A 19,918-nucleotide genomic window follows, 5' to 3' on the forward strand; every position below is an offset into this window, starting at 1 on the left:
AAAACAATACATCCTTTACAACTCGTACAAAATGCAGCAGCATTCTAACAAAAACAAAAAGTGTTTAAAAGAACTGCACTGGCTACCTGTATGGTTCAGGATAGATATTAAAGTTCTGCTGCTAGTTTTTAAAGCTCTAAATAACCTAGCACCCGCTTACATCACAGAATGTCTGTTTGTTTATGTTCCAGCACGTAATCTAAGATCTGCAGATAGTGGCCTTCTACAAATACCCTCTGTGAAATACAGAAAACATGGAGAGGCCTCGTTCAGTTATTATGCTTCTACACTGTGGAACTCAATTCGACCTTTTATTAGACAGTCAAGCTCAGTGCTCACTTTTAAGAAGCACCTAAAAACGCACATCTTTAACTTAGCGTTTAATTAAAACTCTATGTCTCCTGGTATTTATCTTTTAATTTGATCTGTGTCATTTTCTTCTGATTCTAAATTAATACTTGTAATTTCTTGTATAACTGTTTTATCACCTGTCTGTAAAGCACTTTGAGCTGCCACCGGTGTGAAAAGTGCTATATAAATTATATTTATTATAATAATAATTATTATTATTATTATTTAGCTTACCTTGTTAACACATCTACCTAACATTGAGGCTCTCCTTGAGGAAGTCCAACAGTTACCGTCCAATACCTGCCTTTTTAATCAATACTTCATTTAATTAATTGGGCAAGATGTCAGGAATCAAACCTGTATTTTTTTAACTGACATATTTATAACATTACTGAGTACTGTATATATGAGTGGGGTGGGAGTCTATATGTCTATATATAGTCTCAAGACCCCCTTCTCTTTCAAGGTGCTAAAAGGGGATCTTGAAATCTTTAATAAAAGTTGCATATTATGCAAGAATATTGCGTAACTCAATTTTTGACAACTATTTCACCTGTTATATTGAAAAAAGTGACTGCATTTGTGTCTGTTTCTTCTTATCAAGACTTCACCAGAGTGAATACAGAGGGTTCCTTATGCAAGCACTTCATCTGTGCAGCATGGTGGAGGTAGTGCTACAGCCAGTGGAACTGGTTCTATTGTGTTTATTGAGGATGTGCCTGCAGACAAAAGTGGGAGGATGAATTCTGAACAGTATAGGTCTTTATTATCTGCTCAGATTCAGCCAAATGCTTCAGCAGCACTGAATGCATAATGCAAAAGCAGCCCAAGGCCACCAGACCACAATCTACGATCATGCATTCCACTCACTGAAGGCGAAACTAAAGGTAAAACATCCCAAGAATGAGCAGAGGGTGCAGAGGACAGCAGTAAAGGCCTTGGCTCAGTGATGACATTTCCTCAAGAAAAACATGACATTGGGAAGCCAGTAGTGACCTGGAGGAGAGAGTCATGAACTATTAGATATAAACAGCTTCATCAGATCAGCAGACTGTCCCACGTTTCTCGCTCCAGAAAAGCTTTTTGTCCCAAAAGAGTGAGCACAAAGACTCACCAAGGCCGTTTGACCCACTGCGCTGCTGTGTGGGTAAGATTGAGTCACAATAAAAATAACAATGTGAGTTCTGCATGCAAGAGCACGCTGGACTGGATGAACTGGTTCAGAATGAGGAAACATCAGCAACACCAGCGACTGTCTGAGTCATTTACACTGGAACAGCTTCCCACAAGTTTGAACAAAGAACTAAATTCTTACGTAATCATCTTTATATCCTCACTTCCAAAGAAAAAAGCACATACACATCCAGAAGAGTAAGTTTAAAGGAGAGGGCAAAGGTGTTTATAATTTTTAATAAGTCAGTGTAAATAGGTTTTATTCCAGGTGATTTTGGAGCATTTCTATTGGTCCATTCATGTCAGCCGTCATGTTCAAATGACGTATGAAAATAACAATCGACAAAAATAGACAGTGACATAAATGGACAGAGATGATATCTTTCCTCATTTACTTGTCTACACTCATAAAAAAGATGGTTCTTCAAGGGTGCTTTAGTACAGAAAGAGGTCCTATATAGAACCATGAACACTCAAAGAACCATTTGCATGATTACACAGTTCTTTGCATCATGAAAGTGTTCTTCAGATTGATGTATAATAGAGCACCAAAAAGGGTTCTGCTATTTCTATGACTTTCTCTAATCATTCTTTCCTCTTTCACACAGTGACCCTGTGGCTGCCTGTGTAGATAGACTGAGAGGAAACAAGTATTCACACAGTTTATTTTTTGTTTTTGTTATTTAATAAACTTCCAGAGCATATATCCCCTTCAAATTCATGCACACACATACACACACACACACACACACACACACACACACACACTCATCCTTATTTATTAAAACTGTGTACAGTCAAATTTGATTGTAAAATTAATTTGCGCAAATTGCACCCACAGTTTTGTCATTGATCAGTTTTGTCTTTGTGTCTTTGTTGTCGTATCTGTACAATCAAACTCATGTCTGGTAGAAGGGTGTAAATTCAATTGTACTAGTCTAACAACTTCAATAACCACAACTTTTTTCAGTATCCTCTGTAATACCATTATAGAAAGATTTTGATATTGATAATTTTATTTATTTGGGATTGGTTGCTAAAAGTTGGCTAGACACAATGCAAAAAATGGTATCTTGTCAAGTGAAATTATCATACATCTGGTCAATAAATCTAATGTTCCTCCTGTTGAGACTGTTGTAAACTTATTTTAAGATTATTTAAATTATACTTGTTTGAAGTAATTTTATTAAGTGAATTTGATCTCATCTCTAAAATTACCTAAAAGAGTTTACTACAAAAATGTCTAGAAATGAGCTAGATCATCTTACAATAAGAGCACAACCATCTCAAAATAAGAAATATTAGATCGACTAATTAAGATAATTTCACTTCACTAGATGTCATTATTTGCAGTGCATGTTTTGTTTATGTGTGGTGCCTCTCATTAGATGTGTACGATAGTCTGTTTCACTGAATTATTAATTTTGTAAGTCAGTGTGTGAATTCAGTCTTTGACAGTGAAGACTGTATAATAATAATAAAACTAACCTAAACCAAATACCAATATAAATACCAGAATACAAACAGAAAATAACAATAATGCTAATAATGTGTGCAGCACAAAAATGGATGTACGTTTTTTAATTCTGCATTAGTATAAACAAATGCTGCCATTAATTCATGCCCCATTAATAGACTTATATTGTGCTGTCGTTTTACACTACTGACTGCGCCCACAAAATAACCAATACCCAACTAGTGGTATAAACTGTGATTACAGTGTTTAAACATGCTATTTAACACTAAATCACATCATTCTAACAATGTTTTTGGTCAGTAGGGGGAGCAGTGCACTCATTGCTCCACCTCAAACTCCGCCTACCAGCCAGCTTGTGCTTCTTGCAAATGATATGTAAATGAGGTGCAGGTGGGCTGGAACTTGATTTCATGCACTGAAGCTGATTGCGCTTGTATCCACATCATACAAGAGGTCAAATCTGCACTCTTTTAATGTAAATTTGATGAACAAGTAAGGGCCATTGTCTCTTGATTTTGTACTTATAAAGTCAGCTCCATAAGTATTTGGACATCAACAAAGTTATTGTTTTTATAGCTGTGTATTGTGACAATGAGCTCAAAGTGCACTTTTTAAACTTTTATTTGAGGGTATTTATGTGATCTGTGTAGCAATTACAACTGTTTTCTTATATCCCCCCGTTTTTAGGGGTTTAAAAAAATAATATGACCTTAGGCTGCTCAGCTGTTCCATTGCTAGGTGCATGCCATTTCCTCCTTATTTCACCTACAAGTGATCAGATATAAAGTCTAAAGTTGGTAGCATTTGCATTTAGGCATTGCTGTTAACTCTCACTGCCAGTAAAGCAAGCCATCATCAGGCTGAAAAATCAAAGCAAAACCGTCAGAGAGAGGAAGGGCAGTAGGTGTGGCCAAATCAACTATTTGGTACATTCAAAAAGGGAAGGATGCACTGGTGAGCTCAAATACCAAAGACGCTTGGAAGAGCATGGAAAACAGGTGTGGTAGATGACAAGAATTCTTTCCCTGATAAAGAAAATATCTCATGTCCAGGAGGCCAGCGCATGTATGTCAAAGTCAACAATCAAGAGAAGACTTTAGCATCTGGTAGAAGGGTGTGAATTTAAGCGTACTAGTCTAACAATTTCAGTAACCAGAACTATTTTCAGTATTCTCTGTAATACTATTATAGAAAGATTTTGATATTGATAATTATATTTATTTGGGATTTGTTGCTAAAGTCAGCAAGATACAATGCAAAAAATGGTATCTTGTCAAGTGAAATTATGTTAATTCCAGAATATTAATAAATTATCTTAAATGCAGAATATTTAATAAACTTCCAGAGAACATAGGGTTTAGATCTAAATCATTGGTATGCCTCATGAAGAGGAAGAGCAGATTAAGTTCAACAAACAAAATATAAAAAATCAGTTCTGGAACATCTTATGAACACATGAGAGAACGATCAACATGTACCAGAAAGAGAGGAAGAGAAGAGTGGAGAATGTAAGGAAATGCTCATCTGTCCAGCATGGTGGAAGTAGTGTCATGGCTTGTGTGGCTCAATGGAACTCAATTTCAGCATTATTGTTCAATTAATGTATGTCATAATACAGAGCTAGAATCTTTGTAGATATTTTTTGCAAGTATCTGCTATGATAATGCTAATATCCAGCTAGCTACGGGATTCAGTCTCTGTGTGATGTGCAGTTTGACTGCTCATTAGCATTAGCTATTATCCACTGATAAACACAGCTATAGCTAGCTTTGTGGCTAACCTAATGTGGCTATTATCAGCATTATAAGCTGCTGTACGTGACTTTTTGAATTTGTAGAAGTGACAAGCTCAGAAAAAAGACAGGCCTGTTTGTTGACCTGCTAGAACCGCCACACTGTTTTATAAATAAATCGACAATGAACTCAATAGCTTAGCCATAACGCTAAACACAGGCTAATTCTGCTGTTTGCCTGACAGTACCAGCTATCACGCTACTGCAGCAAAAGCAGGCATGGCTGACCTGAATGCTAGAAGGCTAATTCAGGCTAAGAGTAGAAGTGATGAGGATATTTTTATTATTATTTACGTAATGAATTGAACGTGACACTTCTCAACATACCGTGAACACAGATTATCTAGGTTGTGGGGTAACGTTACTCTGCTTGACTCTTTTTGGTCACCTAATTGTGATTTGTGGTGTTCCAAACACATGTATTGCCAACAGGGAAGTGGCAGAGCGCCATCTGATGGACATACTACGCAACGACAACATTCATAACATTGTGGAAGAATCTGTCTTCCGCCGTTTCTTTTTTAATTGTCATTTAAAAATCATCAAGCCAGTTTAATTGCAATCAGCTTGTATCGGCCGATAATAACCCACACACCGATTTATCAGTCGGGCTCAAGTCGTGTTAGTGCTAAGCTAGCAAACATCTGATCTATAATATATAGGTGTTGTGTAATTTTCTGTTGAATATATTTTCTGATTGTTGTTTGATTGAACGTGCCTAATGAGGGCTCTAACTGAAATGAAAGAAGTCTCTGAATTTAGCTCAGTGCTGCACCAGAAAGGGTTCCTTCAGGTCATGTAGTCTGTGAATAAAAAAAAAAAAGATTTTTCACGTGTGAGTGATGTCATAGTGGGCGGAGCTTCACCTGAAAACCTGTCGCACACTCACACACACGTCTGAACACACCTGTAGCGGATGAAGCAGCAGCACGAGCAGAGCGGAGCCGGAGAAAAAGGTGAGAGAGAGAGACAGAGAGAAGAGAAAAAGAAATGGAAAACAGAGAAAAAGAAGAGAAAGATAGTGTAAGAAAGTGAGAGGGGGGTAAGACAGAGACAGAGGGAGAAAAGGAAAGACAAAGGGGAGGGGGAAAAAAGAGAAAAAGATATAAAGACAGAGAGAAATGGAAAACAAAGAGAATGAGGGAGAGAGTGAGAAGAAAGAGATGCAGAAGGAGGGAGACGGAAAACAGGAAGAAAGAGAGGAGAAAGATAGGAAGAGAGTGAGAGAGAAAACAGAAGAAGAGAAAAGAGAATTAGGGAGGGAAAGAGGAAAGAGATTTAAAGAGAGAGAGAGAGAGAGAGTCATATTTGTATACAGAGTTTCAGAGGAAAATTCTCTCATTTTGATGTAAATAATCTTTAATTCCTCTTGTATGTCTCTGTGAGTATTATAATGAGTACAGTGAGCTTTACTTTTATATGATTTTTACGCAGCTTTTTGTTTAAATTTTTCCATTCCACCTTAACTGGTGTCTGAGGCTGATTTCAGTCTTGTGGTTTCTGATAGAAAATTCCTCTGCGGTTCTGTAAGGTTTTAGTGCTGTCTGTGTTTGACTCACTGTTTCAGTCAGTTATTTATGTTACAGACTGAAATCAGTGTTTTCACAGAACGTTTTGCCTTTTGTTTGAATCCCTGCAGTGTTTTTAGAGCCGTGGTCTTCTCTGAGCTTCTCTGAACTTCTTTGAAGTTCATTCTCTTTATTTGTATCACTTAATTTATCATTAACTTCAGCCTCTTGGTCACATGGAGAACTTATTTGTACCCAAATGATAGAAAAGCCACATTTGATCGTGAATAATTATGTGTACTGTTAAACATTCGTCCAAAGTGGAACTATACAAAATTTAACAGCATTATTTGACATCTAAGCATTGAATTAGAATTGAATAATTCATTTATAAAGCAATACATGAGTATTTATGAACAACTCATGCCAGTAATAGGAATAAATGTGTAGAATTGATATATGATGTTTTTAATTAGGTCTTTGCGCAACATATTAACACTGACCCAAAAAATCTGACAGCAAAAAACATGTACTATAACAGGTTTATGACATGGTTATATAAATGACATGGCAATGTCATTTGCTTTATAAATCATCTTGCAATTGCTTGTAAAACTTTACTGGAGACCTTTGATTAGAAGTTAGTGAAGCAAGAAGTAACCTTGAATTTCCTTGAATGAGTGTAAAGGGCAACCAGCATTTTTTAAATTCTGTAAAAAAGTAAAAAAAAATAAATAAAAAATGGAGACAGTGTGCGGTCCAGTGCTTAGTGACCAGCCACTTCATTAAGTCCACCTCCTTGTTTCACCACTCACAGTCCATACTATCAGCTCTACTGACCATATAGGAGTACTTTGTAGTTCTACAATTACAGACTGTAGACCATCTGTTTCCCTGCATACTTTGTTACCCTGTTCTTCAATGGTCAGGACCTCCACAGGACTCCCACAGAGCAGGTATTATTTGGGTGGTGGGTCATTCTCAGCACTGCAGTGACACTGACGTGGTAGTGGTGTGTTAGTGTGTGTTGCGCTGGTGAGAGTGGATCAGACACAGCAGTGCTGCTGGAGTTAAATGCTTGAAGCTGACAAAGAACAGTGGCAGTTGCTAATCAATGATTGAAGAAAAAAAAGAAGCAAATTGTGGAGAGCGCATGGATTTTGACTGGCCGTAACATGACAACGACAAGAGGAAAACGAGTTTAACCTTTTTTAATTCCTGGTTTAATTCCTGCTGCGAGTCAAGAAAGCTGTTTAGATTTTGTTGTAATTCCTCACTGGGGCCCCATAGTGGCTCAGGCCCATAAAACCTTGGATGACCAAGTCTGACTAGGGCTACGTTCACATTTCCAGGTTGTCATGGCACAAATCCAATTTATCCCCCTAGTGTGACTCTGATCTTTTGTTTCATATGTGGTACTAGATCAGATACGTATCTGATTTGTGGCTGTGCAACTTTAATGTGAACGCTCAGAACAGAATTCACATGATTTTTCCACTGCGTGTGCGCCATCATTCAGTGTTACTGTGGCAGCAGTGCCGAATAGAAGTTAAAGCCAGTAAACGGTGGAAAAGCAGCACATCTCACCCTTTTCGCCTTTGTCTCACTCTAATAATGAAGCTGAGAGCTGATCAGAGTTAATTATCTTCACAGCAAAGGCTCGTTCTGCTTGTTATTTTGTTTGCTGTTCTTGTGCATGTGATTTGTTCAATGACATTACTGATTATGATGTGCTCATGCGGGTCATTTCAGGACGCTGGTTCGTTGACATTAATGACAGATTTGAGTCACTTACCTAAATGAGTGTGAACCATTATGTCAGAGAGATCAGATCTGAGCAAAACATTGGATTTGAGCAACAAGGCTTGTATTGTAAATGTAGGCTATAACTAGCATAATGATGTCACTTTTCTACTGCAGGGTACCGGCTCAAGTCGACTCGACTCTGCTTACCTTTTTTGGTTCTAGGCAAACCTAGTACCTGGTTCTATTTTTAGGATCTCCTCCATCAATTTTCCAAGTAGGCTGAGCCGATACCAAAAGGTGACATGGAAAAACAGCAGAAAGCTGATTGGTTGGATCGTCACTGTTACTCTAAACATGCTAACGTTAGCTATCAGGTTAGCATAGCCTCTTGCGTCACCTTTGAGCAACAGAATAATCTTGTCTTCTGAACTCAAATGTAGTTTTTCCTAAACTCTCCTTGTTGAACAACATTTTTCTCCTTCATATCATGGCAGTTTCATCTGGCATCACTATGAAAGCCAGCTACATTGAGGGGCGCTACATCTGCAGTGGAAAATGAAGTAGCTGGTACCAAAAGCGAGTCGAGTCAGACTATGCAGTGGAAAAGTACTATTATTCATACTGCAAGTACTGTTTTAGTTTTTAGTACTATGATCAGCTCTGTGATAGCAGGTGTTTGATAAAATGAAAAGATATAATGAACACAGCAGTAGACTGAGCTCAGCTTGACACCAACTTTCCTTAAATGCCAAATATATAAACACATTTCTAAACTCTCATTCCTACTGAAAAAGCTAAAACTAAAGGTTTTAATTCTGTTTTGCCGTGGACATTATAGCTGCTAAAGTTAATAAACACATTTGTTCACTGCTAGTTCTCATTTTAGTGATCGTTTAGTAAATGTTATGGTGTCACTATGAAGGCAGCCTTCAAATATAGAGTTACTTTCACTCTGTAATTGGGGGTCTCTATGTTCCACTGTGGGCTGAACACTTAAGTCTTACTTTGGTATTACGTAATATAAGTTGACAATTTAGAACAGTGCTACTTACTTTTTCTATTTGCTTTGTTTTTTTCCAGTTTGAAGGGAAGCTAAAGCGGCTCAGAGTGGAAAAAAATTCTATTCACACTAGAAAACATCACCTATATATATATATATATATATATATATATATATATATATATATATATATATATATATACATACATACATCATCTAAACCGCTTATCCTTCTGGGTCGCGGTGGGGTGCTGGAGCCTATCCCAGCTGTCATTGGGCGGAAGGCAGGATGCAGACAGACAGACAGACATATACAGGCCCTTCTTGCTGTGAGGCGACAGCGCTACCCACTGCGCCACTGTGCCACCTATATATATATATATATATATATATATATATATATATATATATATATATATATATATATAAAGACTAACCAGCTTTGAAGCTTCGAGTGAGAGAAAATGTATTTGTTAACAGGTGAAAATGGATGACACATGACACCATAGAAATACAAAGGGATAAACGGACATAAATGCAAGGACACTACACCTTTAAATAGACTTTTTTGATAAGAGTTTTGTAACCTCAGACAACTCTTTTCTTTCCCTCCCTCCTTTTTAGATGTTTTTATGACTGTGACATTCCTTTATTGTATATATCAGGGGTCGCAACCCAAATGTTAAGAGCCATTTTGTCCTTTTCACAAAAATCAAACCACTTTGGGAGCCATAACATTTTATGTCCGTTTTACCATCCTGGCTGTAAATATGTCTCAGTATGTGTTGATGTCCTAGCATAGGCTAAAAAATATAATATAAATGAAAACGCAGACTTTCTTTGCTCTGCTTTAAGCTTTAGCTCAGCTATAGCTGCTTTTCTCGCATCTCTGGCAGGAAACTTTCCCACAAAAATAGAACAGTTTCTTGTAAAATGTCTCTCAATGTTCAATTTTAATGAAGCTGAAGCTTCTCATTCGCCAGCTTCTTGTTTGAATTCCCATTCCACCTTAAATGTGCCTTAGGTGCCAGAATGTAACTGCTGCACCATATAAGGTGGAACAGGAAATTTCAAGCAAGAAGCTGGTGTATAGGAAGCCAACTTCAGCCTCATCACTGATGAAAAACATTTTTCCTGAAGTATATTATTACATATTTGGCGCCTATTTCGCTGTAAACTCACTGTGTGAATGTGCAGAGCTGTAATTAACACGGTTTGTTGTCAAAAGCTGTAAGGATTTGTTTCTGTTAGCCTGTTAGCATCCAAATGCTAATCTTCGCTTAGCTCACAGTGCACTTCTTGCGCATTTCATGACGTGCAGTTTGGTAAGAACTAAAAATAAGACGCAGAACTACAAAAGTGATTGTGTGTCAGCCTGCACCAGTTGTGTAGGCTCCGATTATTTTAGTGGTTCCTGCTTCACCATTTAAGGTGGAACAGGAAAATTTAAACAAGAAGCTTCATGACTTTTTAGTGCAGTTTCTCGCTGCAGATTAAACATAGCAGGAAAGCAGCTGGAGTTATTATATACGTAAATAAGCCCAATCCAAATTATCAATGTTCATTTTAAATTTTTCATTTTGCCGTTTTGTTAGTTATTAGCTAGGCAAGACTGTTGTCTGCGCTGCTATAGTGACCAGCTGTCTGCACACCAACCTTCAGGGTTAAAAGGTAAATTAGCAGTTATACATTCACTCCAGCATTTAAGACCATTTATTGTTAAAACTGTGTTAGAATGATCAGCAGAGCTTTATTTTACTGCAAAGGAAGATTGTTTTTTCACCTAAAAATCTAATTCTGCTGTGGATCCGCAACAGGGCAGTAAAAGAGCTGTATGCAGCTCCAGAGCTGCATGTTATTGACCTCTGGTAAACACTTAGGTGTCAAAAGTGTAAACATGGCCATTTTGAGGGTAGAGCAGACTAAAATGAATCAACTATTTTCTGGATTGTTAAGTAGGTGTTCATTTTCTCACAAACTCAATGAACAGATACCATAACATGTTAAGTGTTTTTAGGGACCACTCAAAAATTGGGGTCCAAAGGGCTAATTAGAGGATCCCGGACTCCCCAGGACCCCCTGTATTTCACCCTTTGCTTTCACTTCAGACCATTTTCCTCCATTGTGTTAGATTCAGCCATGCGTTACAGGATTAAGGATTAAGGCATCATGACGAGGTGTTACAGAGTCTAATCTGAGGCTGATGTGTTTGACTATAACACAGTTATAGAGCACTGACGTTATTGCAAAGCTGGATTTGTTTACAGTAATCTGAGCAGGTTCAGCTGTTTATTTTTGCTTTTATGTCTGCAGTTTATTTTCTCTGTCTCAGTGCTGTTGTCCTGAAGAGCTGTTAAGTCTGTGTAGAGCTGGTTCTGGTGGGTGAAATGAGGAGTTTAGCCCCCCCGAGACATACTTTGACCCTGCTATTCGTTTAGTCTGGGTGTGGCACTGAAGTTACAGAGTCAAACACAGCACAGAGTTCACTGCGGTTTCACGCCACTGTCATATCTCAAACTCCAGGAGTCACCTGACCATGGTCGATGAAGCCTAAGAGAAGATCATTTGGGAACACTGTATGGGAATCTGCTACATAATGTTGATAACCTTGCCATAAACATGTCACAGATGTCACAGGCTGTAATTAGTTGCCTTGCTGTGGTAACCTAGAAAGACCCTAGCAATCATCTGGGATATCATAGCAACCACAAAGCAACACCCTAACAACCACCTGGGATACCATAGCAACCACTCAGCAACATGTCAGTAATCTTAAACTGCACAGTCACTCTACACTCTACATTTCTTCAGGAAATGCACTTTTCTATTTATGTATTTATGCAAATAAAAGTGCTCTAGAAAATGCTAAATTCATTTTCTTGCCTGTTAAAGCATTTATAGGTAGACAGTTCATTAGCGGCTGCTGGTTATAAAGCTTAATAAAGGCATTACAAGGCCGCCAAAAGTAACTGTAAGAGTCAAATCCCTTGCATGCGGATGCTGTCCGAGCATGTGAGCCTGTGAACCGCTCAGCTTCCTCCTTCGTAGTTTATCAGTTACTTCCATGTTGAGTTCAGACAAAACAGGATGCTTTAGTTTGTCTTTCACAGCGATTAATCTTTCATTTTTGTTCCTTAACATTTGAAACAGCATCGATTTATGAATACAACTTCGGGGTGAGTGTTGTTTCTGAGATGTTTCCTGTAGACGCTACTAAATTTACTAGAAAATTCGCTTGGACAAAACGAATGTTTTTAGCGAGGCTAATGCGCTTTCAGTGATCTAGTCATGTCATTAGCACCATGCTATATTCTAGATAGACTCTATATGGAAACTTTATAAATCAAACTACATGCTAAATAATATACAATAATATACTGGATAATATACACTTTTAAAAAGTTCTTCAAATTGATGGAGAACGTGGATATGGCTTTATTATTCTTGTCTCTTTTTTGCTTTTATATTTTAACCATACACTCTTAATAATACAGGCACCACGAAGGGTTCTTCACAGGATGTCACAGAACAACCTAAGGAACCATTTGTGTAAATGAGATGTTTAAAGAATGTCCATACAATGTAAAGGCTCCAGAAAGAAGCCTTAAATTACTAAAGAGCCTTTACATTATGTGAAAGTGCTTTGCACACTCACACATCTCATTTACACTCAAAGAATGGAACAAAATTGTTTTATCAGAGAACTTGTAGAGAGGGGAATTACCACTCTGCAATGTCTTCTGGGTTTCTATGCAAAATCATAGTTTATAAATGCTTAAACATTTTAAATGTAAAAGAATACAGTCATTCATCCCTGAACACAGAACAGCATAAAACATTTTAACACTGCTGTTATATTTTAAGAGCTTTTAAACTCGAGTTATAGGAGTTAAAGTATATAGGTAAGTACATAGGTAAGATTTCTTCATTTTTTTAGTGTAATACATCCTTCTACTTTCTAAAATAAAAGAAATGTTCTGGGCAAGTGATCAGAAACTATTTTAACTTTTCATTTTTAGCCGCTGAGCGCCATTTACCCCCATTCATTGAGGACTCTCTCGCAGGTGCCCTCTGCTGTTTAGTAGTCCTGTTTTTGATATAACAGGGGGGATAGGAAGTGGCCAGGCTCCTCATAAACCGGCTCTGGTTTTATTGGAAATGTCTGCGTGAATTAGGGTGTGCTTCATGTAAATGATATGTAAATGAGGTGCTCATAGGCTGGTACTTGATTTCATGCACTGATGCTGATTAAGCTCCAATCTCCACTTGTGTCTATGTCATGTGAATGCCACAAGTCAGACGCAGAGTTGTTCGTATGGCACTAAAGTTGGTCAAATCTGCGCTCTTTTTAATGCAACTTTGATAAATAGGGGCCAGTGTTAAGGGCAGCTACAGATAAAATATGTATAAAAAAATACAAACATGTATACACTGAATATATAGAATAACAATGTGTGTATCTTTCGCAGTGTTGATGTCGAGAACAGTAGATTATTCGGGATGAGATGCCATTTTAGGACGGCGGTGCAGACAGTGGTCAGCCTGATCATCCTCACCAGTGCCTATATCTTCACCAGGAGAGCGCAATGGACAGAACATATGGTAATACCAACAATGCTAATTTCTGCTAGCACCCTTATGGCATTCTAGTAGTATGTTAGCATGAAGCTAACGGTGATAAACATGAACTTTTTTGCCTGTTCTAGATTAAACACAGACATTTGAAGCTTGTGAAAGACATTCAACAGCTAGCTGAAACCTGCTTAGACAACAGCTTGTATTAGAGCTGTGCAGTATGACAAAATATATCGTTATGGTGATAAGTTACATCCAATACATTATGCTTTTCTGAACATATTGTGTATAATGTTAATACTTGGAGACCCTGACCAACTACATTTTTCATTATAAACAGAGCAAAATTGATCAGTTTAACTGGATTTAGTGCCAAATATTGACTAAAAATCGTCAGTTATTGATTGTATTTTTTTTAAAAAGTAGCACTGCTGGATCTTGCATCATGACAGTTTCTTGAAGTATCGCAATATCATGTCATATTTTTGCCACGTCCAGCTCTAGCTCTTGTTCACAGTCAGTAATGTATCTAGAACTTCCAGAAGGACATTTTTGTTTCCATCCACTGTAAATTAAATGATTGGTTGATCTCTCTGCCAATTCCTGATTATGTTTGTGGTTAATGCTAGGCCTTCAACTCCTGCTAGCATGCTAATACCTTCCTAAGCCTCAGTGTTTCAAATGATTAAAAAATTCAGTGTTCACTGTCAATTCATTATCAAATTCAATCAAAAATGTATCAATCCATATTTCTATTAGGATTAAGTTGACAGATATGCATACTGTAGCCTACATTCCAAAAAATGACAAGTGAAATCATCTTAAAACTAAAAACATCTTACATTTCTCATGTTTTGCATTTCATTTGAACGACAACAACATTATAATATTATCTAACTTATTTCTAAGTGTTTTCATCTCACTATATTGGCAGATAACTTTGCTTGTTTGAAGCATATTTCTTCAAATCAGCATAATGATCTGCCGTTATATTTCAATTGAAATCACTTAAAACAAGCAACAGACATCTAGAAATAACTCATAATACTGGGAAATATTACATATATTAACTAGATATAAGATTATTTTACTTGCCAGTGTACTGGTTTTTGCGGTGTACATGCTGTAATCATTTTAGTGAGTTTATTTTATGTAAACTGTTTATGTATTGTCAACTTTTTGTCATTTTTTTTCTTTTTTTTTCAATCCTGAATTTTTTGTTGGCCCTGAATTTCTGTTTCTGCTTTGGCTGCGGCTATGAAAGGTAGGGATGTGAATTGATAAAAGTTTATTGATAACAATGCCATTATTGATTCTGCTTATGGGTCAGACTCTTGAACGATTCTCTTATTGATTCTGGATTATTTTTTTTCTTCAAGGGTTGTTTAGTCATAAAAAAGGTTCTTTATAGAACCATGAACACTCAAAGAACACGTTGCATGATTAAAAGGTCTTTGCATTGTGGTAGGGATCTTCAGATAGGGAATGTGCTGTAGATTGTTCCATATAGAACCTTTTTTTTCTATATAGCACCAAAAAGAGTTCTGCTTTTATTACGAGCCTGAATTTTTCTATTAATTTTTTAGGGGATCATAAGCGCTACATTTTACAAACGCGCTGCAGAATCATAAAATGCGCTACAATTTCGTAGACGCTCTGCAAACTCAGAAAACACAATCAGATAACAGTTAGATTCCACTGTTCAAATCCCATTATTTGAAGTAAATGTGTCCCAACGTCTGAAAATCAGTGTGGGCAAATAAGAATTGTAATTTTTTTGCAGTTCAGTACTTTTTAGTGTTATATTGAAAATATGATGATTTTATGTGTGTACAGCTGTTCAAAGCTGTGTCGTACTGGCTGCATTTTTTTAAAATGAGCTAAAATTGTCACTGCCGAAACAGTCACTACTGAAACATTTGGTAAAGTTTGGGTGGAGTTATGATTGTTTTGGTAGTGACAAAATGGAAAGTTCAGCCATTAGCTTTAATAAAATAAACATAATTATGGTACAGAGTCACTCAAAGCAAAAGGATTTTTGTCTAAAATCTAAGATCATATAGATAGATACACATCATCTGCCTCTCACTGTGTGGAACTGGTGGATTCGTGTGTCTGTCGACACTTTGTGTGAAACTGACCAATGAACACTCAGGAAGTTACTAAGGATTGACCCATCACGCCGGAAACTACGTTCAGTTCACATCAGAGACACATGTGAAATGGCATGCAGAGAGTTTACAACTGCTGAGGGTGCTGCAGAAATTTTGGAAAGTAGTGATGAAAATAACAGAGCATTTTGATATGAAACATATAAGTATAATGTTATATGAAGAGCCTTTAAAGGAGAATTTAATAGGCATGTGATATTAGCATGACATGAAAAGTAGTTTTAGTGACTTGGTCAGTGGCTGAGTTAAGCATATTCAAATCAAGTCAAATCAAAGTTTATTTATAGAGTGCCTTTTTAGAACAGGGAAAGAGGAAGAAGCCTCAAAGGGGAACCCATCTTTAGATTTAGATCATATGACTATGACTAATCACTACTGTTAGAAGCCAATCAGAGGAACACTGAGAAACAGATCTGTGAGAATCAGTCACTGTTAGCAGTAAAAACCAATGACTGCTGTTAGAAGAGAATCACAGAGAACCATGAACGTCTGAGACTGTTAGAGCCTGTAATGATGATCTGTCAGTGTGAATATGAGAAGAGGGTGGGTGTATTGTGTGTATTGTGTATTGTGAGGCAGGTGAATGTCTATGATTAGATAGTTTAAGTCTGTGCATGGATACTGTCACTCAGACAGCCAGGTTTTTTTTTTTGCCCCACCACTTTGTATGAAAGCATCTGCAAAGCAGCTATTTTATAAAGTGTTAAAATAATAACATTACTGACTGTATTATTTAGTATTGTAATTAGGATTGTATTATAATTATAACATTTCTGATGATCAGTTATTACTGATCTAGTTTCAGGAGACTCGGTGGATTAGATACAGCACTGCACTTCTGAATTCCAGCAGAGAGCCGTGCCCGCAGGACGCTGTGAAGAACTCGCTGTGTCTCAGTGTCTCCGTCCGCCTGCTGGCAGGAACCATCCAGTCAGAGCAGAGTGAGTGTTTCTACTCAGTGTCCAGCAGAGGGAGCACTTTCACTAGAGTTAATACACTCACACAATCAGTCTAACATACACTCTGGAAAAAGATGGTTCTTTAATGGTTCTAAAGAGAACCATGAACACTCAAACAACCCTTGCATGATTAAAGGGTTCTTTGCACAGTGAAATGGTTTCTCAGATTGATGGAGAATGCGCTGTAGATGGTTCTTTATAGAACCTTTTTTAAAAGGTTATATATAGCACCAAAAAGGTAGGTATATAGGTCAAGCTTGTACCAATAGCACCCATAATGTATTCTCAAAACACACAGAACGCATTCTCCATCAATCTGAAGAACGCTTTTACTACGAAAAGAACTATTTAATCATACAAAGGGTTTTTTTAGTATTAATGGTTCTATACAGAACTGTTTTCTTTACTAAAGCACCCTTGAAACTTTTGTACCATACATTTGATTTTCACTCTTACTTTTCAATGACTGATTCATCAAGCTTTAGCAGAGCTCAGTAACACTAAGATTAATAACTGATCATCACAATGATTTATCAGTCTATTCAGACTTTAGCAGAGCTCAGTAACACTGAGATTAATAACTGATCATCACATTGATTTATCAGTCTATTCAGGCTTTAGCAGAGCTCAGTAACACTGAGATTAATAACTGATCATCACATTGATATATCAGTCTATTCAGGCTTTAGCAGAGCTCAGTAACACTGAGATTAATAACTGATCATCACATTGATTTATCAGTCTATTCAGGCTTTAGCAGAGCTCATAATAAAATTTACAACAGCAGAGTTTTCCCCATGTGCCTTATCAATATGCATTCTAAATGTATTCTAAATATATTCTGGATATATTACTTTTGTAACTGAATACAGTTTGTACAGTGTATTCAGTATTCAGTCGTCACTACTTTTAAAAGTATTTTGCCCAACAAAATTATAACATGCTTTTGTATTCACAGTCCATAACTGTGACTTGTTTTGGTTCTTTTCTAGGGTTTCTGACTGTGGGTCTCTCATCTGTGAAGAGGAATAAGGAGAGTTATCTTCTGAGCACCCTGAACTCCATCTTCAGCCAGTCCTCGGAGAAGGAGCTGTCCCAGATGGTCGTCGTGGTCCTCCTGGCAGATTTTGACCTCGGCTGGGTCCAGGAGAGTTTGAACAACATTGTGCAGCAGTTCTCCACCAGGCTGAGCCAAGGGCAGCTGCTGGTCATCCACGCTGATCAGGAATTTTATCCTCCTCTTACAGGGCTGAAGAGAAATTTTAATGACGCTCCTGACCGAGTAACCTTCCGGTCCAAGCAGAATGTGGACTATGCCTTCTTGGTTGACTTTAGCGCTGGTCTCTCCCAATACTACATCATGTTGGAGGACGATGTGGACTGCTCTAAGGGTTTTCTGACCTCCATTCGTGGCCACATCAACTCGCAAGGATCTTCGCCATGGGTCACTCTTGAGTTCTCCAAGCTAGGATACATTGGGAAGCTCTATCGCTCCAGCAACCTTCCACAGCTAGCACAGTTCCTCTACCTCTTCTACCAGGAGATGCCTTGCGACTTCCTTTTGTCCCACTTTCGCACTTTACTCATGCAGGACAAGTCCATCCGCTTCCGCCCATCCCTCTTCCAGCACATGGGAACCTACTCATCCTTCCAAGGTACGCACAACCGTCTGAAGGACGATGACTTCCACCAGGATCCTGCTGACAACCCACCAGCAGATATTCACACAGACATTGAAGTTTTTGAGAAACATGGTCCAGATGAAGCTTATGGCCAGGGTGCGGATTACTTCTGGGGGAAGGGACCCATCAAAGCAGGGAACTATTTCCTCATAGCCTTTCATGAACCTGTGGTCCTCTTCCATATCCTGATTCAGACAGGGTTAGATGGGAAGGACTTGCTTGACTCTGCTGATGTGGAGGTTGGAGAGATGGTTCTGAAGACAGGAAGTGGAGTGGAGTGCTCAGGAACTCACATTCTGGGTTCCTTGCGGGAGGGACAGTTGGAGCAGAAGAATGTAACACTGAACAATCCAGTGTTATGCTTAAGGATTAGAGTCACTGCTGGTCAGTCAAACTGGGTCATCATAAGAAACATCCAAGTCTGGACTGCTGAGAAAAAGGATGAAAAGTCACCTGCGGTTTGAAGGACAACTCAAGCCATGTTGTCATGGCCCTCCGTCAAGATCACCACATAGACCTACAGAGCTGGGAGCATTTTACAAACACAACTAACACAAAACATTTCCAGAGCGACCAAACCAAGACCAGACAAACGTCATCAGAGCACAGAATAAACTGCATGATAAATGCATGAACGGGGGATATTCTGTTACATGGCATACATGACAATGTTGAAATTCTGGGTCAATGCTAATAACTTTAGCTTTAATGATCTAGTCAGCTAATACATTCCGGTGCTCATAGTGGTGATGTAAAAGTGTGGAATGACTTTATCCTCACCTTGAAGAGTGAACAATTTACTAAATTGTGCTTCAGGCTGATGGTTCCTCAGTTACCTTAGCTTCCACCACGAGTGTTAGCAAAGGTAGAGGAGAAGCACAAACTGTTCAAACTCAAATAAACAAATACTCACTGCTGGTGTTACTGCACCTGTAAGAAGTTACAGCTTTTCTTGTTTTTGTAAGACCCCTGATGTGCCTCAATGGATGTGTTTTAGGGGTGCAGGAAAAAATCGATTCTTAGATGCATCGTGATGCGGACGTGAATGATTCTGAATCGATTCACAAATGTCAAAAATCGATTTTCTAAATATTTAATTTATGACGTAATGTTGACGGAACGCAAAGGGCAGAACTTGAAAGTGCGGAAGTGCAGCGCCTGGACAGTCTGTAGTGGCACACAACAAAAACACAACTGGGTGAGGGAGAAATCCGACCGGCTCCCTCTGCATTAAAGCCAGGTTAGATCAGGAGTCACAACACAAAGAAGAGACATGTTGTCCTTTCAACAAAAATCAAACCACCTTGGGAACCACAACATTTATGTGCAGTATGTCTCAGTATGTGATAATGTCCTAGTATAGACTAAATAGTATAAACGAAAACGCAGATTTACTTTGCTGTGCTTTAAGCTTTAGCTATAGCCACTTTCCTCCCATCTCCTCCAGAAAACTTTCCCTCAGAAGTAGATCAGTTAAATGTCTC

The 19,918-nt window shown here is 38.0% G+C and overlaps 1 protein-coding gene across 2 annotated transcripts; it reads left to right on the forward strand.

Annotated features, from left to right (window-relative positions):
* Positions 1-5,653: 5,653 nt before the first annotated feature.
* zgc:101663 (alpha-1,3-mannosyl-glycoprotein 4-beta-N-acetylglucosaminyltransferase C) lies at positions 5,654-19,544 on the forward strand. Of its 2 annotated transcripts, none has more exons than XM_036591041.1 (4): positions 5,654-5,749; positions 13,517-13,649; positions 16,593-16,734; positions 17,745-19,544. In XM_036591041.1, the coding sequence occupies exons 2-4, from the start codon at positions 13,548-13,550 to the stop codon at positions 18,896-18,898; spliced, it is 1,398 nt and encodes a 465-aa protein (XP_036446934.1). In that variant the 5' UTR covers positions 5,654-5,749; positions 13,517-13,547; the 3' UTR covers positions 18,899-19,544. The 2 variants fall into 2 exon arrangements, with proteins under 2 accessions (XP_036446934.1, XP_036446933.1); XM_036591040.1 differs by lacking the exon at positions 5,654-5,749 and adding an exon at positions 12,122-12,223.
* The last annotated feature ends 374 nt before the right edge of the window (positions 19,545-19,918 follow it).

This window comes from Colossoma macropomum, unplaced genomic scaffold (genome assembly GCF_904425465.1).
Source record: "Colossoma macropomum unplaced genomic scaffold, Colossoma_macropomum, whole genome shotgun sequence".
NCBI classification, from domain to species: Eukaryota; Metazoa; Chordata; class Actinopteri; order Characiformes; family Serrasalmidae; genus Colossoma; species Colossoma macropomum.